Below are 21,077 nucleotides of genomic sequence, written 5' to 3'. Positions count from 1 at the left end.
AGTGAACAGAGATTGCTGTTTCAATTACAACAACATGAAAGGGACTGCCTCAGCTTATTTCTAAAGCTTGGTTAATCATGACAGGATATGGTCAGCATCAAGTGCAAATTTGATTAATAAAGGTATAAAAGCAACACGCTTCGACTTCTGTTGAATCATAAGTTTGAATCATAACTGACATGTGAGAACATCTTATAATCTGAATCTTATCTTAAAAAAAAAAACTAACAGCTGAGATTAAAAAAAATATATTAATATCAGTGCTGCCATTCATACTACTTGTGTTAAACAATTACTGAAAATCACAATAAAATGGGCAACTGTAGCTCCGCAAATGTGAAAAAAAACAAACAAGTGTAACATCTTTACTTGACTGTTATTATATTTGTTACATGCCAACCCCGCTCCGGAGCCAGAGGATTAGGCACGATAGTTTTTCCAAGAACAGGGCTTTGATGTTAAAGAGTTACCGCAGTGACAGGAAAAGAAGAAAAAAAAAAATCACTGTAACCTGACAGAAACACCTCAGCTTTGCACGAATGAGTCAGACTTTCATGCTGCGCAGTAAAATCATTAGGATGCCCCCCTGATGGGCTAACCTCCACCCAGGGAAAGAAGGGAGACGGGAAGAATAAGAGAAAAGAAGGTAGAATGGAACAAAGAGAGACAGAAAATTACACACGAATGAAATTCAGCAATAGGTATGCCCCGCTGCCAAAGTGCATCAAGTCCCAAAAATCCACAGTTCTCTCTCTCTCTTTGTACTCACCCCCCAACACATGCCTCACCCTCCTGCAGGGTCCTGTGGCAGTAAATCAGCGATCCAATTAAGGGGACACTAAAAAAGGGATTAGCGTGAGACCTATTCATCTCACTCAACTGTTCCCTTTGCCAATTCACACTGTGGGTAAATGGTTTTATAAAAGACACTCTTTTGAGCGTCACACTGGATAGGAGGTTGCTCAAGTGTTCAAGGTAACGGGCTTTAGAACAGTTCTCTTGTCCAAAGTGAAGGTTAGGCTTTTTAAGTTTTTTCCCGCTTTGTTTCTGCTTCTGCATGGCTTCTTTCTTTTAATGAAAAGTCTGCTATTCTTAAACTCTTTTGGGTCAATCATTTAATCAGACTAATTTTACACAATTAGCAAAAATTCACAATTAATTTGATTTGCCTGATCGAGAGTCCTTATAATCAACAGTTGTGTTTTGTTTTTCTAATCCATCATATAATTTTCCCTAGTTTCTAGGAGATCCCCTAATCTTTGGTCTTTTTTCCCCCATAAATCTCAATTGAAAGAATATTTTTCTTGGTCTGGGTTAATACTCAGACATCCTTTTATCAGATTATCAGAAGGTATTGGACTTCAACAGAAACTACTGTTTCTGTATTTACTCCCTCTTCTGCAACTTCTTAGCTCGATTACGGATATTTGGTATCATTGTTACGCAGATGATATTCAGCTATATATCTCTTTTAGGCCACCTGATGTTTCTAAGCTTCAAATCTTCCAGCCCTGCTTTGATTCCATTAGAGATTGGATGACTGAAATTATCTTAAACTAAATGCTGAGAAAACTGAAATCATTGTCTTTGCTCCTGAGAAATTTGTTCCCCTCGTGGTTAAAAATCTAGGCCCTCTTGCTTCTTATATTAAACCCTCTATTAAGAACCTTGGTGTTACACTTGACCCAGCTCTGACGCTGGACACACACGTTAAATCTTTGGTTCGCTCATGTTTTTACCAATTAAGAAATATTGCTGAGTCCCATTGTGTCACGCTCCGAAATGGAAATGATTATTCATGCTTTTGTTTCATCTCGCTTAGATTATTGTAATTCCTTGTTTACTTGCTTAAGTAATGCCTCCCTGGAACAACTGCAGGTTGTCCAGAATGCTGCTGCTAGGCTTCTGACAAAGTATCCCAAATACTCCCATGCCACTCCCCTGCCGATCCAACTGCATTGGCTCCCTGTCAAGTTCAGGGTCCATTTTAAGATTATAATCATGACCTACAGGGCCCTGCACGGTGTAGCCCCAACTTACATCAGTGATCTTCTTCTTCCTTATTGCCCCAGCAGGTCCCTGAGGTCTTGTGACCAGGACTTGCTGGTTGTCCAGCATACAAGGGTAAAAAGAAAAATGACAGAGCGTTTGTATCAGTGACTCCCAGACTCTGGAACTCGCTCCCTTTGAGATTGAGATCTGTGGACTCACTCATTTCTTTTAAAAAGCAGTTAAAAACGTATCTGTTTAAACTTGCTCTTGGTTGATTTTGTTTGTTTGAGGTTGTATGTCCGTTTCTGAAGAACTTTTATGATTTTTATGCAATTTTGTTTACCTTGAAAGGTGCTATATAAATAAAATTTTACTTTACTTTATGTCTCTCAGTCTGCAACGCAAAAAAAGGAACCTAATCAAGAGGATCTGTGTCAACCTTCTTATTTAGTCAGGAATCTGTAATAGGTGCTTCATTTAAAAAATGCTTTAATAGAGTCACCACCAACCCTAGGTTATCAAATCATGTGCTTCAATGATACCTCTGTGGAACAGACCAGGAGAGAACTTCCACCGTACCTGCCGGGTGCTGCGAAAGGTGTACATGTGGTAGAGGATGGGGATGAGTTTCCTGTCATAGGCTGGGTTCAGGATGTCGCTATTAATTTTAAGATTTTTAACCATCATATCCACCATGTACGTGCCAAGCTCCAGAGTTACTATGTATGGCCAGCTTGTCTCGCCCCCCTGCAGCGTAGGTCCTGAACTCTGCTCCATCTCCAGCTTCCACCACTGCTCCCTTGGAAGGACGTCATACACCTGCATGGATAAAAGGTTGGCTGTTTTAATTTTGTGAGGAAAGTGTGTTATTTTGTAAATACCTCAAAGACATAAAGATTCAGAGTTACAACCACTTTCTAGTATTTTCTCTTTTATGAAAATTAGCATGAGCAAGCTTTATATTTGCTGGTTTTATTTGGTCTGCACGTATATCCTTGGTATTAAGTCCTGGATCCTCCAGATCACCACGACTGATGGAACGGGTACCCCACATGCCTGTCTCTGCATTTCTTGTTTCCGCTGTATCTAGTTGCTAGTGATTATAATTTCCACTGGCTCCGAGTTATTTCAGCTCGTTCTGTTATTTCTGCTTATTCAGTGGCTAAAAGAGGAGAAGACTCAAGCAAAGAACGCCAGAGGGAAGAGAAAATCTAAATCTTTTTACCAGGCTCTTAAAAAGTTTGGAAAACTGAAATACAAAAATATACAAGAAAACTTTACAAAAAAACCCCCCAAAACTGGTGAAATGACTGAATATTAAGAAATTAAGTTTTAAATCACTACTAGTCAGCACTCATAAATGCAAGCTACATCGGTCGGTTGACTTTCCCAGAGCTTGGTTATAGACCAAGACTACATTCACACTCCTCCTAAGCCATATGAGATATTACATCAGATAAATGAACAAATTTTTCTATTTATTCTGGCTATTTTTTAATTAAAACTGCTTTATGGTTATTTTGAATTTAACTCAAATGGCAACCCCAGGGCTGACAAACAATTAAGGTTATTAGAATAGCTGCTTTGATCATTAGATGTGCAAACACAGGAAGCTGTAGCTTATTACTGCCTGCCAGGTCTCACGTCCACTGACTGCAATCACCGATTGGACCCCTTGACTACGTTTGTGCTTCTGGTGCCTTTTGGAGCACTTTAGTTGAATTATCTGACAAATAATATGGCTTCACTGTGTGCTACAGTCCAGAAAAGAAATTTGTGCTTTAGTTCTGAAAAGTCTAATTCTTGTCTTTTGTTTATTTGTTACTGATTAGCATAAATGTGCCTGTCTGCTGCAGCTTACTAACCCCGCTAATGTCAGTTAATACCATAGCAGTCCACCCTCTCCCCGAAATATGAGGAGTCCCGGTGCCCAATTTTTAATTTTACGTAGACGTTTAATAATAAATACTCTACATAAACAGTACTAGCCTTCAGTAACAGGGAGCGTTGCCTATTGTTTCTGACATTTATCTTCAAAATTGATCCTTGAACACGTAAATATGTAAAGTGAGAACTTTGACAAGGGAGAATTTAAAGTAACACTCGCTGTCAAAACAACAATGAAAAACATTTTAATAGGCAGCATTTTAACTACAAAGGCTGCATATAAAGTGCCTTTCATAAAACACCTTAACTAACATCGAGTCTAACTAACTGGTGGACTATAATGAGCTCTTGCTCATTATAGTCTTGATGACATACGCATTTTCCCTGAGTGCTCCAGAACCATCAAAACAGTGAGTCAGTGATCCTGCCTGTACAGTCCCATTGAGGAAACACAGTCCTTCATTTTACTAAAAAGGAGTAAACAGCATTTCAATGAGTTTGAGAACAAGGTCGCAAACAAAGTTTACAGAAGTCTATAACATTTGGCTTCATAACATGAAAATATTGTAGTTTAATTGGTCAAACAAATTCGGTCTGGCTTCTGGGAAGTAAAATATGATAAAAAAAAGAAAAAAGAATGCAGCGCTGAGAAATGAAAGCCGATAGTCCACACTGGATGATAAAACAGAAGATTAAACTTTAGAAATCTGTATTGTGCTTTCAAATCAGTAGTAGCTACATCATACTTCAGCCATAATATTGCAGATTTTATAACAACTGCCATGCAGTACAGCATGCAAAGCATATCTCTTGCTAACAAGTATGAGGAGTTTTTTCTTTTTACCTTAGTATCTTTGGCCAGTAGGTCTGTGTAGGCGTTATAAATGCTGCCCAGCTTTTCCACCGTCTGATTCTGGTGCTTCTGACGCACGCAGTACTTGGTGAAGACCCTATTGCCGAGATCTCGAGCTAAAATCTTTAGCGACTCTCCGCTAGGAGGCAAGTTGGCAACACTCTGGACAAAGGAACACAGTTAAAAGATATCTTACATTAAAAAACAATATATAAATAAATAAAAAACAGCAAATGACTGTTCAGGGCTTTTGTAAAGTCTTATTAGTCTAATGGAAAAAAAGGGGTTTGGGGGGATCAGAGGGAAAGATTATAATGCAAACTGTGTTCTAGAATTGGTTCTCATAACCCTGCATATTTCTCCTGTACTGGAAGCAAAGATATCTGATGAAAGCATGTCCTGCTTAACTCTTACAATGTGATGTTTTGATGGACATTGCCACTGTTAGCTACTTGATTTGTGTTCTATGGTTTTTCCCATATTGGTTGTGTCAAATTACACAAACGCAACGACAAAAAAAACAAAAGACAGAACATCAGTACAGACCACTTTGTAATGCTGTAGTAAAATAAAATTGATCTCAACTTTATCAAAACAGAGACAAGTCTTTGTAATATCTTAAAATTCTGGCTTTTCATTGATCGGTAGGCTGGGCTAGGTGGCTTGTATTACCTGTATCATGATGTCAACATACTCTTTATCTTCCAGGAGACACAGATACGGATAAAGGTTAAGTCTGTAGTCCCTGGTGTTGCTTTTTGCCAGGATCATTTTGCTCTCCCTTAAGGCCTGGAGAAGGATCTTCTGCCACTGAATCCGCTGCTCTGCCAACAGCTCTCTCTGAAAGGACAACACAACGGGATCAATTTCATGAAAGTGACCGATAGCATAAAAACCATAAAGGGTGAATTTGTTGAAGTTGTTAGGGGGAAAAAGAAAATCAAAAAACAAACAAAAAAACCCAATCCAGAAGCCTTTATCAGAAACTACATGATCCAAATGGAAGATCATTTGAAATATGCAGTAGAAATGGTCATATCACACTGGACGGAAGCCTTGTGTCTAACATGGCCATGAATTTCATTAGTTGTTTAAGCTTGTTCGGCCCAGATATATTCAAATGACAGTGAGAAGCGAGACTAGCCTTCTGAGACAACACAACTGGGTCAGCACTTGTTTTTCTAAGGCTAAAACAGAAAGGAAGAGTCTGCTCTGTGTTTTCAAAGTCTAGCCTGTTAGAAATTTCAATTTGAATGCATCAAACTAATTAATGATTGATTAGTTCAAGTGATTACCAAGACACACTACTCTAGAAGGACCTATAAAAAACAAGCTTTATGAAGAGAAGCGTGGACCAGGCTGGCCCTTTTCACCTCCAAAGCTGATCAACTGCCAACTAAGAATTAGCAGATGTATGGCTGCTATGAACCTGAGCAACATTTGACTCTTACATTACTTGCACTCAAGTTAAATGTCTGCGTGTGCATGTGTTAATGTTTTCTCTTTAGTCTGACTGAAACAGAGACCCAGTCTGGATTGTGAATAGAGGGGTGACTCCGCATTCTCCCCAGCGGCCTCCATTACAATACATTATTATTCTGCCCTGCCTGTCCGTAAATGCTTCCTGACCACCAGGGACTCTCTGCCTGCTTGCTTCCCACATAGCCCATCTGCACAGACAGACGGCCCAGCCAAGACTGTAAATGCCAGAGTTCGTAAAAAAGCACACCGCAGGAATACAATGTTTCTTCATCTAACCTGTCGAGCCTGCATGCATATCGTTTTAAATTTTACATCAGAGAAAAATAATTATATCTCAGTAAAACATTATAAATATTATCATAATTATACCAAAAAAAAGCAGATTACTGCCAAGACGATAAACATCCTCTACAGTCTGAATATTACACTGGGTGCCAGTATGCTGTGTTTTGCTGGAGATCTGTAGGCTTTTTTGTGGTTCAAAAGGATAAACTGTCAGCACAAAACAGCAAGAATGCAATGTTCTTCCAGCAAAAATGAAACTTTTTTTCATTCCAACAACCAAAGAAAGAGAAGAGAAGAAAAAGTTACCGTGAAACGTATCTTTCTTTAAAAGACATATACCACCACATGCTCACGAATCAGAACACTACTGTGGGTGTGGGCAACAAAACACATAATGTTTGCATTGAGTTTAGATCACCTGCATGCAATCTATCCCAAATTATAATAATTAATTACCCATAACTAACATTAACAGAGCAAAGGCAACGCTTCACCACCACTGACCTGATCTGTGTCATTTAAGACAGCTGTTGTTTCTAAAACAAAACAACTAGCCGTGTGTCATTAATACCTGAATCCTTTTCATTACACAATCCATTCTCATGAGCATCAGAGCAACAGTCAACATAAAGGACAAGCTGAAGACGAAAAGGGGAACCGAGTCGGTTGATTTACCATTTTCGCCATGTTTTCAGTGACGGGCTTGGCAGCTTCCACAGAGTCTATGGTGATCGTGCAGGCCTGCTCCACACTCAGCTGACGTTTAAAACGCTCCTGGAGATCCTCCTGTGTGAAGTCCAATTTTGGGTAGATGTGGTCCGCCCTCTAAAACATAACACGTAACCAAACATCAGACAGACACAAACGATATCTTGTACAGTGCAGATCTTTCTTGGCCTGAGCCTAACCTTCAAAACCGAAAACCCTAACGGAACAAACTCGACTCAACCCAGGCACCTGTCCAACCACCAACATAGCCACTTATCTAATTCTGCTTCCATTTAAAACTCGGAGCTTCACCTGTGGCGAATAGCTCTTTAGGTAATGGCTCAATGGTATTGGCTACTAATTTTTGTAGTGGTTTTATCTGAACGGAGAGAGACAGAATATAAACCAAAAATCCAGAACAAAAAAATACATAAAAGATATAAATATCCATATATATTCACATCTCATTCTGTGAAATAAGTATTTGATCCCCAAAGAAAACAGTACTTGGTGGAGAAACCTTCGTCACCAGGTCGACCCACTCCTCTTTACAAGAACTGTCTAAATGTTTCAGGTTTCTTGTTTGCCGCTTTGGAGACTGGTGAGGCCACTCCGTGATCATTTGGGCTGTTTGATATAACGATATATATCGGATGACGATATAAAAACGTCTATCGTTTCATTTTACGCTATCGTTTGTTTTGTGGTGTCGCAAAATAAACTGTTTACGGCAATATTTTTTCATCGTTTTGATGGTCACTGTAGTGGCTATATTAATTTCTTAAAGTTCTCTCTTTCTCTTATATTTTATATAACCACACTATGGACGGACAAGCGCCTGTTTTTATGCGTTGTGGTTAGCAACAACGATGGTAACAGCATCGCGTGTCCGCTTGTTTATGTTCCACATAAACCTTTCACAATAAAGCTCAAGATCCTGTTGAGACTTTTCAAAATAAACTGAATCACGTGAAAGAGCAGATTATTTAAAAAAAAGAGCCGCCAGGTGCTAAAAAATAAACCTTAGACTCAAACGCTAGAACAGGCTTTTCCCCGCAGCACGCTGTGTAATAAATACTCACAAAGAAAACAGTGGCCTTTACAACTTATGTCTAAAAATGTATAGTTTCATGCATCTGTAAAAACACTCGACTCCAGCTACATGACGCGCAGCTGGAAACACTACACGCAAGTCGAGCTGCCCGAGATTCACAGAATTTACAGAAAATGTTACATTTTTGTGATTTATATCCAGACGATAGAATTCTTATATTGGGATATGAGATTTTGGTCATATCGCACAGCCCTAGTGATCATAATGTACTTTTTGGAATAGGTCTGAGCAGGAAAAGTGAGCTGTATTTAATACAGCAAGATGAGCAATATTAAAAGCATGGTTTTAAAAAAAGTATGCAAATATAGGACACTTTCCCAATGAAACAGATAATTAAATGAGAGAATAATACACTCTCCAAAGACAAGTAGAAACTAGATCAAACTGCATTTTGTACGATCTGAAGCTTTAATCAAAATCTCTTCTCACAGCAGCAAACAGTATTTTAATTAGTCTGTGCTTGTGCTGCTCAAACTGATTGAAAACCCTCCAGAGATCATTCATTGTGTCACTCTGTTATCAAATGGGCCAGTTATTTGAACAGCCTTTAAGCCCCTACGACCTGCCAAAAAAAAGCCAGAGTCAGATAAATTACAAACTACCTTTATAAATGCATTAAAAGCCAGCAGGAAAGATCTGGTCACATTTGACCTTTTTGGCATATCATGAAGTGGCACAGTCCCACATTCACACTCATAGAATAAGACCTGCTGACCTTGCTACCATCCCTCTATTAAACACACACACACACTAACAATAAGACTGAGAGGTCTAAAAGTGAATATGCTGCATGGACTGAGGCTAAAAATACTACAATGGCACGAAAAGCTGTTAACGAATTGTGTGAGAATCACGAGGAGTAGGAAGGTGGGAAGGAGGAGGAGAGGTGAGAGGAGGAGAGGCAACTAAAGCAGAGGACCCATTAGAAAGCAGACGTGGCTCACTATAAATAGAACAGTGCCTGTCTGGCTGTGAAGGGTTGACAATCAAATCTTTCGTAGTCAAGCTGGAGCCTTGTGACAGCTTCCCCAGCTCTGACGGTTTGACTGGTGAAACATGCAAAACAGTGAGCCTTAAAAATAATTCCTGTGTTAAGTCACATTTAGTTTCTAAATAAATTCTTTACATAATGCTTTTAAAGATTTTTGTGAACGCCAACTAAAGTAAATGCTAATGGTTAATTAATACAAAGATGCAGATTCTGTCATCCGACCATAAAAGAAAAATGCAGCGGTCACCATGATTTCAGTTTAAGATAATGTCAAGATCAAAGACCAGATGAACATGTGCATATGTGGATTAATTATTTAACTTCCACTATCTTGACATCAGCAGAAAAGATGGGCATCTAATTTTCCCATGTGCCAGCTTGTCAGTAAATAAGTTCGCTGATAACAAAAGACCTGACTCTGTAATACCTCTGAGTAGAAGTCTTGAACCAGCAATGAAGAACACTTGCTTGTGTGCATGTTGAGCCTGGGCTGATACTCTGGCTTTACGATGCGTATGGCTTTTAGCAGCATGTCCCTCTCATCTTGCCGGAAAACACATTGGTTGAACAGATCATCCACAGAGAGGCCATCCTCCTCCATCTGGCTCAGACACCTGGAAATGCAGAAACGTACAGTCTTTGTGCCACATGTATATTATCTCTTAAAACAGGGTTTTACTTATGTAATGTCAGTAGAAAGCTAAAGATACTAGTCAGTGGGACAAGCTGTGACAGTATTAAAAAAAATGTAAAAAAGCCAGAATGCAATCATTTGCAATGAATTTCAACCCTGTTTTAATTTGAAAAAAAAAAAAAAATACAGCATATAAGCCAAAACAGAGTTTTTACAATTCTACTGAGCTTGAATGTTCTTCAGTATGACCAATTTTAACATTCCTCATTCTTTTCCCCCCAATTTCCCTCTTTAAAAAGGGCTTCTTCACAGCCACCCATTTCTGATGAGGCTTCAGCAAACAGAGTGGGAGTCGCAAGTTTGATTCCCACTTGGTATCCAGTAAGAGTCCTGGCTAGACTCCCACATGCTAAAACCAAGCCCTGGAATGGCGCGGCTCAGACACAAGCATTTCACTACAAGTTGTACTCTGTATGATTGTAAGTGACAAATAAAGGTTGTTGTTTGTTTAAATGGGTCGACTCAGGTCCAGCGTCAGGTCTTTGCTGAATTTTGTTTCACGACTTTCTGATACTGCTCATCAGCTGTAATTAGGCTTTTTAACTGTTTAGTTTCCTCAATTTTTTAAGGACACACTGCACACCATGCTGACATACAAGTGTTTGGTCAATAGCTCTTAACTCACCTCGTTGGTGCAAAAATGCTATTTTACATCTACCAAACTGTGATGTCTTTGGCATTTTTCTTAGATTCGACTAACAAAAAGGAAACATAATGTCTTTGTGACAGGCTGATACAACAAAGTGGAAAAAAAGAAACTATGAAATTTAATTTAATTAAATTAGCAGAACTTCTGGCTCTGTGGAAGTAAAACATCAAGAAATGATGGGTAGCTCAAGACTTTGCACAGTACAGTATAGGCTTCTCCCATCCCGCAAAGAGTCATCACAGCGGGTAGCTCTGCATGTCAACTTTTACATCCAAGGCCCTTCCTGACGCAACACCAACAGGGATTTGTGTCTCTGGCTGGAATCACACCAATGACCTTTCACTTGCCAAATGAATGTGCTGGAAGCAAAGCATAGTACTGTATATTTAAAAAATGTTCCTCAAACTCGTCGCAGAAGGTATTAGCACCTCTTCATTCCATCAGATTAGCCAGGGAGCACTCACAAAGCTAGCTGGAATGCCACTAAGAGGACACAAGAGGTAGATTTTCATTTTCAAAGGAGATTATGGTTATTATGATGGATCAGACCACAGAGTATGATCACAAGTCGAGTTTATAACATCTGACCTGCCTGCTGATGTGGGAAGAGGATAACTTAATTATATAACTTCCTGGCTCTCTGATTAATAAAAAACACAAACCTCTCTCTGGCATCATTGTATATGTTTCTTCTGCCCTGATCAAGAGTTGCAGAATATCAATTGAAGTATTTGCATTGACAAGCCTTCTGTCAGTCTCAAAAATATGAGTTTAATCAAGAGGCAGATGGCCACTGATGACACCAGTGAAATGTTTATTTAAACAGAATCTCCTAGAGAGAGCGCAGACTCCATGACTGGACTACAGAATGCAGAAAACTCCAGTGTTGTTGGAATATAAATGAGAAGTGTAATGTAATGAGTAGTCCATAACTCAGTTTGATACACGATGCCTAAAAAGGTCTGTGAATTAATATTTTTTCCATCTGCTGCAGCTTTATTCCTTTATGACTAGTGCGACTCAGGGGTTAAAAGGTCTGAGTACATTATTATGGATATGCAGTCCTATTAGATGTAATATTTAATTCAGAATCTGCATATGCAAACTATGAAATACATATTATAAAGTATTTTAAGCCTTGGATTCAGGAGAAACACAGCTACTATAAACTGTACAAATAAAAAACAAAATAACAGACTATCAGTCCTGTGCATGCAGCATCTTTGAGATACTATTAGCTAGACAAAAAGTGATAATATTATTAAAAAATAATGTACATATAAAATGTAGGTAGCATGTTTGGCACCAGTGCTCCTTTAAAGTTAACAACAGAACTACATGACAAAGCCAAGAGAGGAGTGAGGAAAACCCATTTATCACTGACAACACGGATAACAGAGCTCTGCTTCACCCAGCACACCTTTTACTCAAGACAATTATAAATAACAGCACGTTAATTAGCAACTGGAGAAAACCCTGGCTCAGCAGTTTCCACCTATTGAGGTCCATCAGAAGTGCACTGTTCTGAAGTCACTGATTAACAAACAAAAGAGGGACTGTAATATTACTCAAAAGTTTGGGAATATTTTAAACGAGGCCAAAGAGGTAAGAAAAAAAAAAAAGCATTTTCACTCATGCCTCAGAGTCTCTTGTGATGCAAGATGCAATTTTGTCCTGGGTAAATGAGAGAGCCCTGAACAAAGACAGGATTAGTCTGGGTGCTGGCAATGTGGTCCAAAGGAACAAAGAGGGCAGAGAGGTTGAAAGACAGAGCACAATCAGCCCTGTGACCGCTCGGCTGCACCTTAGGGAATATAGCGCTCTGGAGGATACAGGACTTATAAAGGCAAAATATAAAGGGATGAGAGTGTGTGTTTCAGAATGTTGCTGTGCATGTGAGAAAAAGAGAGAAGAAGCACACTGTTACACTGAGGGCAAGGATGCTGCAGGAGAGACTTTGGGGATTTCAGTATTAGAAGAGTATAGCAGTTGGACTAATAAAAAAAGAAAAAAAGGGAGGGAGGGCATAGGGAAAACAGGGATTTAATGACAACAACAAAAAGTAGTGAAAGATAATGAATAAGGTAAGGGAAAGAAGAAGCTGCTTAGCCAGAGACAGAGCGGGAGGGCAGCACTGCTGAACAACAATGTCATATGAGCATCAGCTTACAGTGATCGATGGACCAACCAGATACCCACCGCCAACCCTAATGCCCTGCCACCTGTATCGCCACTGGAGCACACTGCCTAAGGTGATGTCCTCAGAGTCAAAGACTTAAGTGTCCGTGTTGTTCTGTACACGTTTTCAGCAAAAGCACGTGACATGACTAAGCAGATGAAATCTGGAAAAGTACTGATTACAGCCAGAAGTGACGTGAGGGTTGTCGGTCTTGCGTGCTGCTCAGTAACATTCAATATTCATTATTTACTGTTAGTTATGCTTATGTTGGTTGTTGCTGTGGTTTCCCTACTGTGTTGTTCTCTTTTTGCTTGTTCTTTTTTCCCAGCAGGTGATCAAGCAGATTTTTTGTTTCTTTTCTCTCTGTCTTTCTTCCCCCTGTTTTTCTTTCCTGCTCCTTTTCTTGAGCTTTTTCCCCAATTGTACTTGTCTTTCCTATCCCCCGGTCCTGTCTGTTACCACTGTAATAACTTAAAAGTAAAAAAAATAATAAATAATAAAGTGGACCAGGATGACAAAGCCGTAATGATCCACCTGGGAAAATAATTTTCTGGGCATTTTTCTTGGCCTTTAGACAATAATTCTGATTGCTACAGTGCCGAACGAGACAGGCAAAAACAAACAAAGTTTGCATGGTTGGAACAGAAACGGATGTTTATGACCTCAGAGAATTCTTAAAAGCCTTAAGAGGAAGTTTGAGCAGGACATTTTAAAAGTCAATCTTTTCTGTATAAAGAATGATACCTGTATTCATTTATCATCCATGTTTCTCAGCTGCTGTCAGAATAACTTCTGTAGTCAGACAGCATTCTCATCAAGGACGCAGCATTTATGTAGCTGTGTTCAAACAGGGGCTGCATATTATAAAAGAGAGATAATAAAAAAACACAACCCCTGTGCTCTGTAGTTTTTCATCTGCTATAAGACTAATGTTAGATTTATCAGAAAGGAAAAAAGAAAATTAAATATGAGCCCCGCCTCTGCCTCGGCAGCAGGCCAGCTGCCTGCATTTTCTCCTAGTTGCTATCAAACAGGCACCGGTGCTGTGACAACATACAGGCTTCTCCTGAAACTGTGAGCTTTGCTTAGCAAGTTTATATTTTCTGAGTCTCATGCAATTCAGAAATTAAATTAATATAACTCTTTCCAGAAAGTTTTTTAAAGTGTTTTAGAAACCACATTTTTATTTGAACATAACAAAGACATGCTGAAAGGTTGGAACTTGCTTATTCAAACATATACAGACATTTTGAATGGGATGCCAGCAGCATCTGTTAAAATATTTGGGATAAGAATGACAAAGGAAAAATTAAATAGGGGATTACTGCTTAAAAATTCTACAATTTATTAAATCTTGTGAAAACAAATGGTGCATTTATAATCTACCAGGTAAAATATTTTGGAATGATTCAAAGCAGCTAAAATTGACACAATTTAAAAGATAATATCTAACTTAAAAAAAAAATTCAATGGGCTCAGAAACACTTAAGTGAAAAAGGTTTTTAGCGGGATCCACAAATGTAGTTAAAACAGCTGACTTTTGGTCCAAACTTTTTTAAGATGAAGTGGAATAACTTCCTACAGTGTAATGAATCAAAATTATAAAATGTTATTTGAAATCATGGATTCCACTTTCTCTTTGCTACAAAGAGCAATACTCAGGTTGGTTATTAGGATACCCTTCAAAAGCACACCTCTATACAAAAATGTATAGAGGTGTGCAGTAGTGCATAAGGCACATCTGTGAAGGAGCGACATATGCTGACATCAAGAGGACATTTTAAAGAAAGGCTGGTTGCAGGCTAGTATCAATATATTCCACCAGGGCTCCGCAGTAAAAGACTCCGGGTGCTAAGCTGACCTCCCTGAAGTCCTGGTGTGACCTCCAATATTAGCATTTAGCTGCATAAAATTTTTAAAAGGCATGCATTTTTGAAAAAATACATTTTTTAGGGTTAGAGGTTTTAAATTATTTGCAAATAATTGCACATTGGTTTTATTTATATTTTAAATAGCATCCAAACCCAGCTTGCAGCGATCTGTCAGGATGACCCAGTTATTGCTGAGATGGAACTGGGCTACACACTGTCAAGATTGTCCTTGATTAATACATTTGCAAAATCCAAGAAGAAATTAACTACACTACAGTTATTATCTGTATGGTTCAGCTGCCTTGTAGAAATTTAATTAGTCCTCACCCAGTCTCATTAAGACTGTGTCAAAATGCTGCCACAACCAAAACAAATTCAAGCGACCTTGTGAGAGCAGCACTAATTAATAGAGAGATTTACAACTGACAAAAAGTTGAGGAAATAATAATAATGCCATGCTGGATTTCCATGGAAACCACAAAAGTGATTAGTACAAGTAGAAGGAATACTAGTAGGTGTCAGCTTAATACACAGTTTTATAAAAAAAAAAGCATTCCTTAATTCTCCAGTGACACAAAAGACGACCAAACTGCAAAACAGACTTATAAAACAATAACAGACCACAATTCTTAGACGTGCATGGTATTAAGGAGCTCACCTTTGTAAAAACATATTAAGAGAATATAGGACATGCAGCTAGAAATCAAATTTTTTCAGCCCTGCAGGCTAAAGGAAAATGATTCCTTGAACACTACACGAAAAACATTCAATTGATGCTCTTAAAATGAGCAAGTATGTTACTATCACATCAGCAGAAACCTTAAGATAAATGCACTTTCACAGAAATTTCACCCAAAAGTAAAAAGCCTGAGCTGATTATGACCCCTGCTGGTAAATCTTGATGTTGCTACACAGTGTCAGCTCTCTTCTGAAATGTCACATGTGCTGAAATACATGTGATGCAATGTGAAACACGTTGGTATAAACACACCTCTTTATGATCCCTGTGCGTGTGTATCTTTGCAACATACCTTGAAACAACCTTTGGGGAGCAGTTTGGGTTGCGACCCATACACTCCAAAGCAGCAAAGTAGGAACCACGATTTGGCTTCAGACCAGCCTCTTCTAAAAGAATAAACATGCGGCCAATCTGATTTAATGTACCCTACAAATGAAAGAGATATAAGGGAGAGCAGTGAGCCTAATTATCCTGAGTCCATGATACCAAGCAAACAAGTGAAAATTCAAGTCAACAGAATTAGTGACCAAAGATGAGGCGTAGTTTAGTTTCTTCGGATCATTATTAAAGGGCAGAGAGAATAAGAGCATGTTCAACTGCATGTTTGCCCACAGATATTTGAAAAGGGCCCTAAACAATTAAGTACCAGTGGGCCCATGTAGAGCTGTTCGATATAACGATATGAATCGTCGTTTCATTTTGTTTCGTGGTGTCGCAAAATAAACTGTTTACGGCAATATTTTTTCATCGTTTTGATGGTCACTGTAGTGGCTATATTAATTTCTTAAAGTTCTCTCTTTCTCTTATATTTTATATAACCACACTAAGGACGGACAAGCGCCTGATTTTATGCGTTTTGGTTAGCAACAACGACGGTAACAGCATCGCGTGTCCGCTTGTTTATATTCCACGTAAACCTTTCACTATAAAGCTCAATATCCTGTTGAGACTTTTCAAAATAAACTGAATCACGTGAAAGAGCAGATTATTTACGGGTGAGAATTTAAAAAAGAGCCGCCAGGTGCTAAAAATAAACCTTAGACTCAAACGTTAGAACAGGCTTTTCCCCGCAGCACACCGTGTAACAAATACTCACAAAGAAAACAGCGGCCTTTACAACTTCCATCCATCCATCCATCCATTCGCTTCCGCTTATCCTTTTTTTCAGGGTCGCGGGGGGCGCTGGAGCCTATCCCAGCTGTCATAGGGCGAGAGGCGGGGTACACCCTGGACAGGTCGCCAGTCTGTCGCAGGGCCAACATACAGGGACAGACAACCATTCGCACTCACTTTCATTCGCACATTCACACCTAGTGACAATTTGGGTTATCCAATTAACCTATCCCCACTAAGTGCATGTCTTTGGACACCTTTACAACTTATGTCTAAAAATGTATAGTTTCATGCATCGGTTAAAACACTCGACTCCAGCTACATGACGCGCAGCTGGAAACACTTCCCGCAAGACGAGCTGCCCGAGATTCACAGAATTTACAGAAAATGTTACATTTTTGTGATTTATATCGTTATCAGGACGATAGAATTCTTATATCGGGATATGAGATTTTGGTCATATCGCACAGCCCTAGGTCCATGGATGTTTGTCACAGAACATATTTTGACGCATTACACTTAAAAAAAAGCACAAGCAATAAAAGTCATGTCTGAATTTCCTTTAGCTGCTTTGCTCATCTCCTGAATTTTATTTCTGAACTCACCTTTTTGGCCCACACCCTCATCATGATGTTGTAAACGCCTGTGTTGAGATGTTTTCGTCGACTCATAACTCTGTGCTGACTGAGCAGGAAATTATGTGCCCGCTCGATGTCCCCGACAAATATACAGGCCTCCAAGTATGAGCAGATGCTAAGACTGATGTCCTGACACGCATTTCCCACACTGCCCTCCTGCATGCGTTCTGGTTTACTTGACAATGTCCAATGGCTTACTTGTTGATTGAGTCTCTTTTCCAGCTCCTCCACCTCAGCCAACTCCTCGGCTGTGCCCTGAGGGTCAGTACCAGTCAGTTCAGTTCCCTTTTTTTCAAGAGCATGTGTTTTAGAGTCTTTTCGTTTCTTTTTAGATGCTTTTTGTGGCACGGTGGCTGCTCCTGCCATGGCAGTGGCAGCAGCTGCTGTAGCTGTCGAAGAAACTGCAGCTCGTATTTCATCTGACAGTTTTGAATGACCTCTGCTCTTTTTAACTCCAGTAGATATTGTTTTATGTGTTGTACCGGTGGACATCAAGCTGCTTTTGGTACCTTTAGATGATGATGTTTGTAGTTTCTCTTTGACACATATTTGCATTTTTTGCTGGAGGTGCTGCTGTTTTTTAAGTTTGTTCTTCTTCTCTTGAGTTAGTTTTTCTATCCAGCGGCGGGGCTGAGATTTAAAGGAGCCTTTATCGCCAGTCTGTCCAGATTTAGGAATATCAGTTTTCTCCTGGGGTGTGCTTCTGTGGCCCTTACCAGATGAAGTACCTCTTCCATGAGAAGGCGCCTTCATAAACTGCACCTTTGCATGTTGGACATCTAGAACGACGTCAGATTGTAGTTGCTGGATTCTGGCCTCAAGCACTGAGAGGGAACATAACAAAAATGTTACTAAAGGAGTAATACAGAAAGCACCACAGTCTACATTAGCCTGTAAAATACTATAATAACATATCACAAACAACACAAAGATCTAGAACTGCCATCTGCAGTCACATACCGTCTAACAGCTGAAACTGTCTCAGTGCGCGTTTCTTTGCTTCATCTGTCTTTGGAATTCTAGATGAAACATTTATGTTTTGAAGCTGCAAAGATGTTCCTATAAAACAAACAAACAAATGATGAGATATTATTTTGGATCTTAGGCCTGGCTTTTCACTTTTGAAGGCATTTTGTTTATTGTTTAAAGATACAGACAACTACAATGCAAACATTTAGGTTACTTGTGTAACCCTGGTTCTCAGAGCAGCATCAGTGAGATGTCTAACTATGGAATGTGCCTTCCTGCGTATTCCTCAGAAGCATTTATCTCACATCTCACCCCTGCCCACCCACCTCACTAATCTGAGCCATGGTCTGAGTAACCGCCATCACTTAGGCCACTCACACACGGACTCAATTCAATTTAGGCTACACTGGAAACATCAAGCCTGTAAAACCAGAAAGATGTGAGAGGTGAAGACCAGCTTGCTGCTGCTCATATGTTCTGAATTGACACCTCTCTGAAAAGGGCCCCAAACGCTGCCAGACCACAAGTGGAGTGAGCCTCCAGGCCCTCTGGTGCCTGCTGCCCTAAACCTACCCAAGAGCAATCACCTACACAATCCATTGTGAGAGCCGCTGCTTAGTCATAGACGTGCCCTTATAGGCCCTGCCCATGAAAATAAAACGCTGGTATTGGTATGGCATGGCTGGTATGACATTGTCTGTCCTCACAAGAACGTGATTTGGGCCTCTCGCTTTTGGAGAAGCCCAAAAGCGAGAGGCCCCAGATAATTTATGTGCAATTGCTGGAGAGTGCTGCTTCAGAGACCTCTCACAGTTTGCCCTTCGTGAACACCCTCCGAACCAAACAGGCCTGGATAGGTAATGACCACATGCCGACTGCACAGTGCCCATAGACACCGCCTGAGTCAGAAAAGCTGCATTTTTTTTTCTTCTCTCCTCCTCTCCCTTAGCTTCCCTGCTTAGCCTCTTATGTCCTTGTCTAGTCTCGTGGGTTTTTTTGTATTACTTTTCCCTGGAACACTCTCTCACAGTCTGTTCTCTAAAACCTAAAAGAGGAATTATGGATTTGGATTTGATCAACTGGTCTCTGAATGCAATTGACACCCCTTCTCAACGAGAAGTCTGGGCTCGGGTGAGCCTGACTGCTGAAGATATCTACCTATTCGGAACCATGGTAACAGGGTTCTTGCTGATCGGAGCTGGCTTGGCCCTGACTTATCGAAGAATTAAGGAAGCGGAACCGGCTGTTCAAACCCCCACAAGGCTGCCCGCTGGGATTGAAATGATGGGACGAGGCGTGAGTTTCTAAAAATGGGCTCATTGAGTGCAGCACGGAGAAGATCTTGGAGAACGCACAGCTGCCGTGAATACTCAGAACAAGACCTCTGAGTGAAAAACTGGATTACATCTGGAGGGGCTAGCTCGAACAACACCTTTGAGCGCAAATTCGATCACATCTTGGGGAAGTGCACTGCGGTCGTGAGTTCTCAGAACCTGCTCTTTGAGCAAAAAGAACGACAACATCACGGAACGTAAGTTTGGATAACATCATAGAAAGCTCACGGCTCTCCAAAGGGAGATTGAGAGACCAGTGTTGGACTGTTAGAACAGCTTTGAAATTCATATGAGTTGTTCGCACTAAAGTAAAAACTATCATCACTTCATGCGGAGACCCCTTTGGCGCCAGCTGCGGCCTCAAGGCAGGAGCTGAACAAAACACCCTGATAACAACTGTGTTTAGACTGTTCCCCCCATTCCATGCAAGGCCACCTGGGTTGGCTGGAAGACTATTTACTTAGCCTGGCGGGGCGAAGGACACTGTCTCAGCTGAACTCTGGACACACACACACACACACACACACACACACACACACACACACACACACACACACACACACACACACACACTGATATGCACACACTGATCCCCCCTCCCTTTCCAAACGCCTTCGATGCTTGTGCCCTACCGGGGAAGATGGCAGTCAACTGGACCAGCGCAGACATGCTGCAGGACCGGATGCGCTGTCTACACTGGCTCTCTCTCACCCTTTACCCGCCCCTGTTGCTCGTCTTGTGTTTCTATGGTGTATTGATAGTCATGTGCTTTTTGTGCTGAGGTGTTTTTTCTGTTATCAAACTGTTCTCCCACTAGGAGCTCAGTCTGAGTGGAGTTTTTTTTCTCCTCCTCTTACCTCATGTTATGTATTTTCGTTGTTTTTCTCCTATCAGCCTACCTTTCTGACATGTCTCCCCAATGTGATGTTTGTGTAAAGTTGGTCAGAAGGTTCCTTTGTAAGTGCGCCATTAGCATGCTGCCTGCTGTAACCCTAATTTCCTTCGGGATTAATAAAGTATTCTGATTCTGATATCGCCAGTTGCGTAATGTCAGCAAAGTAACCGTGTTACCAGTGCTCTCTATGCACCATGGTTCACAGGAGTCAGTCCGAGAGAAGCTGTCCCAGTGGTGAAACTCCTTCATAAACAGTCGTCCGCGCCACACCGCCAGGATGGCAGAGCCGATCGGACCAATTAGCTAAAGGGATAATCTGAAGGAGATTAAAGTTGAAATTTGTCATACCCCAATCTTCCCACCAGCCCCCATTCCCTCGTGTCAAAACGTCAAAAATCCTGGCAATATTGAATTGAATTGACCCCGGGCTGTATTTTACCTCCACATGCAATCACGGTATAAAGAAAGTATTTGCTTTTTCAGTTCTATGTTTTACATATCAGGATGTAATAAATAATCATCTGACACTTACCAGCTCTTACAATTAGGCACACACAATCTCATATGAACAACAACAAATGCCACAAATGCTGTGTCATTATTTATTTATCAGAAACTAAGCCAAGATGCAGAAGCAGTGTGTTGAAAATCTACGTACACCTTTGCTTCCATTGTTTTAAAAAA

The 21,077-nt window shown here is 40.2% G+C and overlaps 1 protein-coding gene across 1 annotated transcript in view; it reads right to left on the bottom strand.

Annotated features, from left to right (window-relative positions):
- polrmt (polymerase (RNA) mitochondrial (DNA directed)) overlaps window positions 1-21,077 on the bottom strand; it is a 54,514-nt gene that overhangs the window by 32,441 nt on the left and 996 nt on the right. The window contains exons 2-9 of the mRNA XM_026159254.2: window positions 18,156-18,254; window positions 17,163-18,019; window positions 15,737-15,870; window positions 9,740-9,926; window positions 7,175-7,324; window positions 5,405-5,572; window positions 4,724-4,894; window positions 2,572-2,811 (exon numbers count right to left, since the gene is read on the bottom strand). Of these exons, the coding sequence (XP_026015039.1) occupies window positions 2,572-2,811; window positions 4,724-4,894; window positions 5,405-5,572; window positions 7,175-7,324; window positions 9,740-9,926; window positions 15,737-15,870; window positions 17,163-18,019; window positions 18,156-18,254 (2,006 nt within the window). The remainder of the gene's footprint in view (window positions 1-2,571; window positions 2,812-4,723; window positions 4,895-5,404; window positions 5,573-7,174; window positions 7,325-9,739; window positions 9,927-15,736; window positions 15,871-17,162; window positions 18,020-18,155; window positions 18,255-21,077) is intronic.

Source organism: Astatotilapia calliptera, chromosome 23 (genome assembly GCF_964374335.1).
Source record: "Astatotilapia calliptera chromosome 23, fAstCal68.1, whole genome shotgun sequence".
NCBI lineage: Eukaryota > Metazoa > Chordata > Actinopteri > Cichliformes > Cichlidae > Astatotilapia > Astatotilapia calliptera.
The sequence above is the reverse complement of the archived record's forward strand: the minus strand, read 5'-3'. Positions and strand labels throughout refer to the sequence as shown.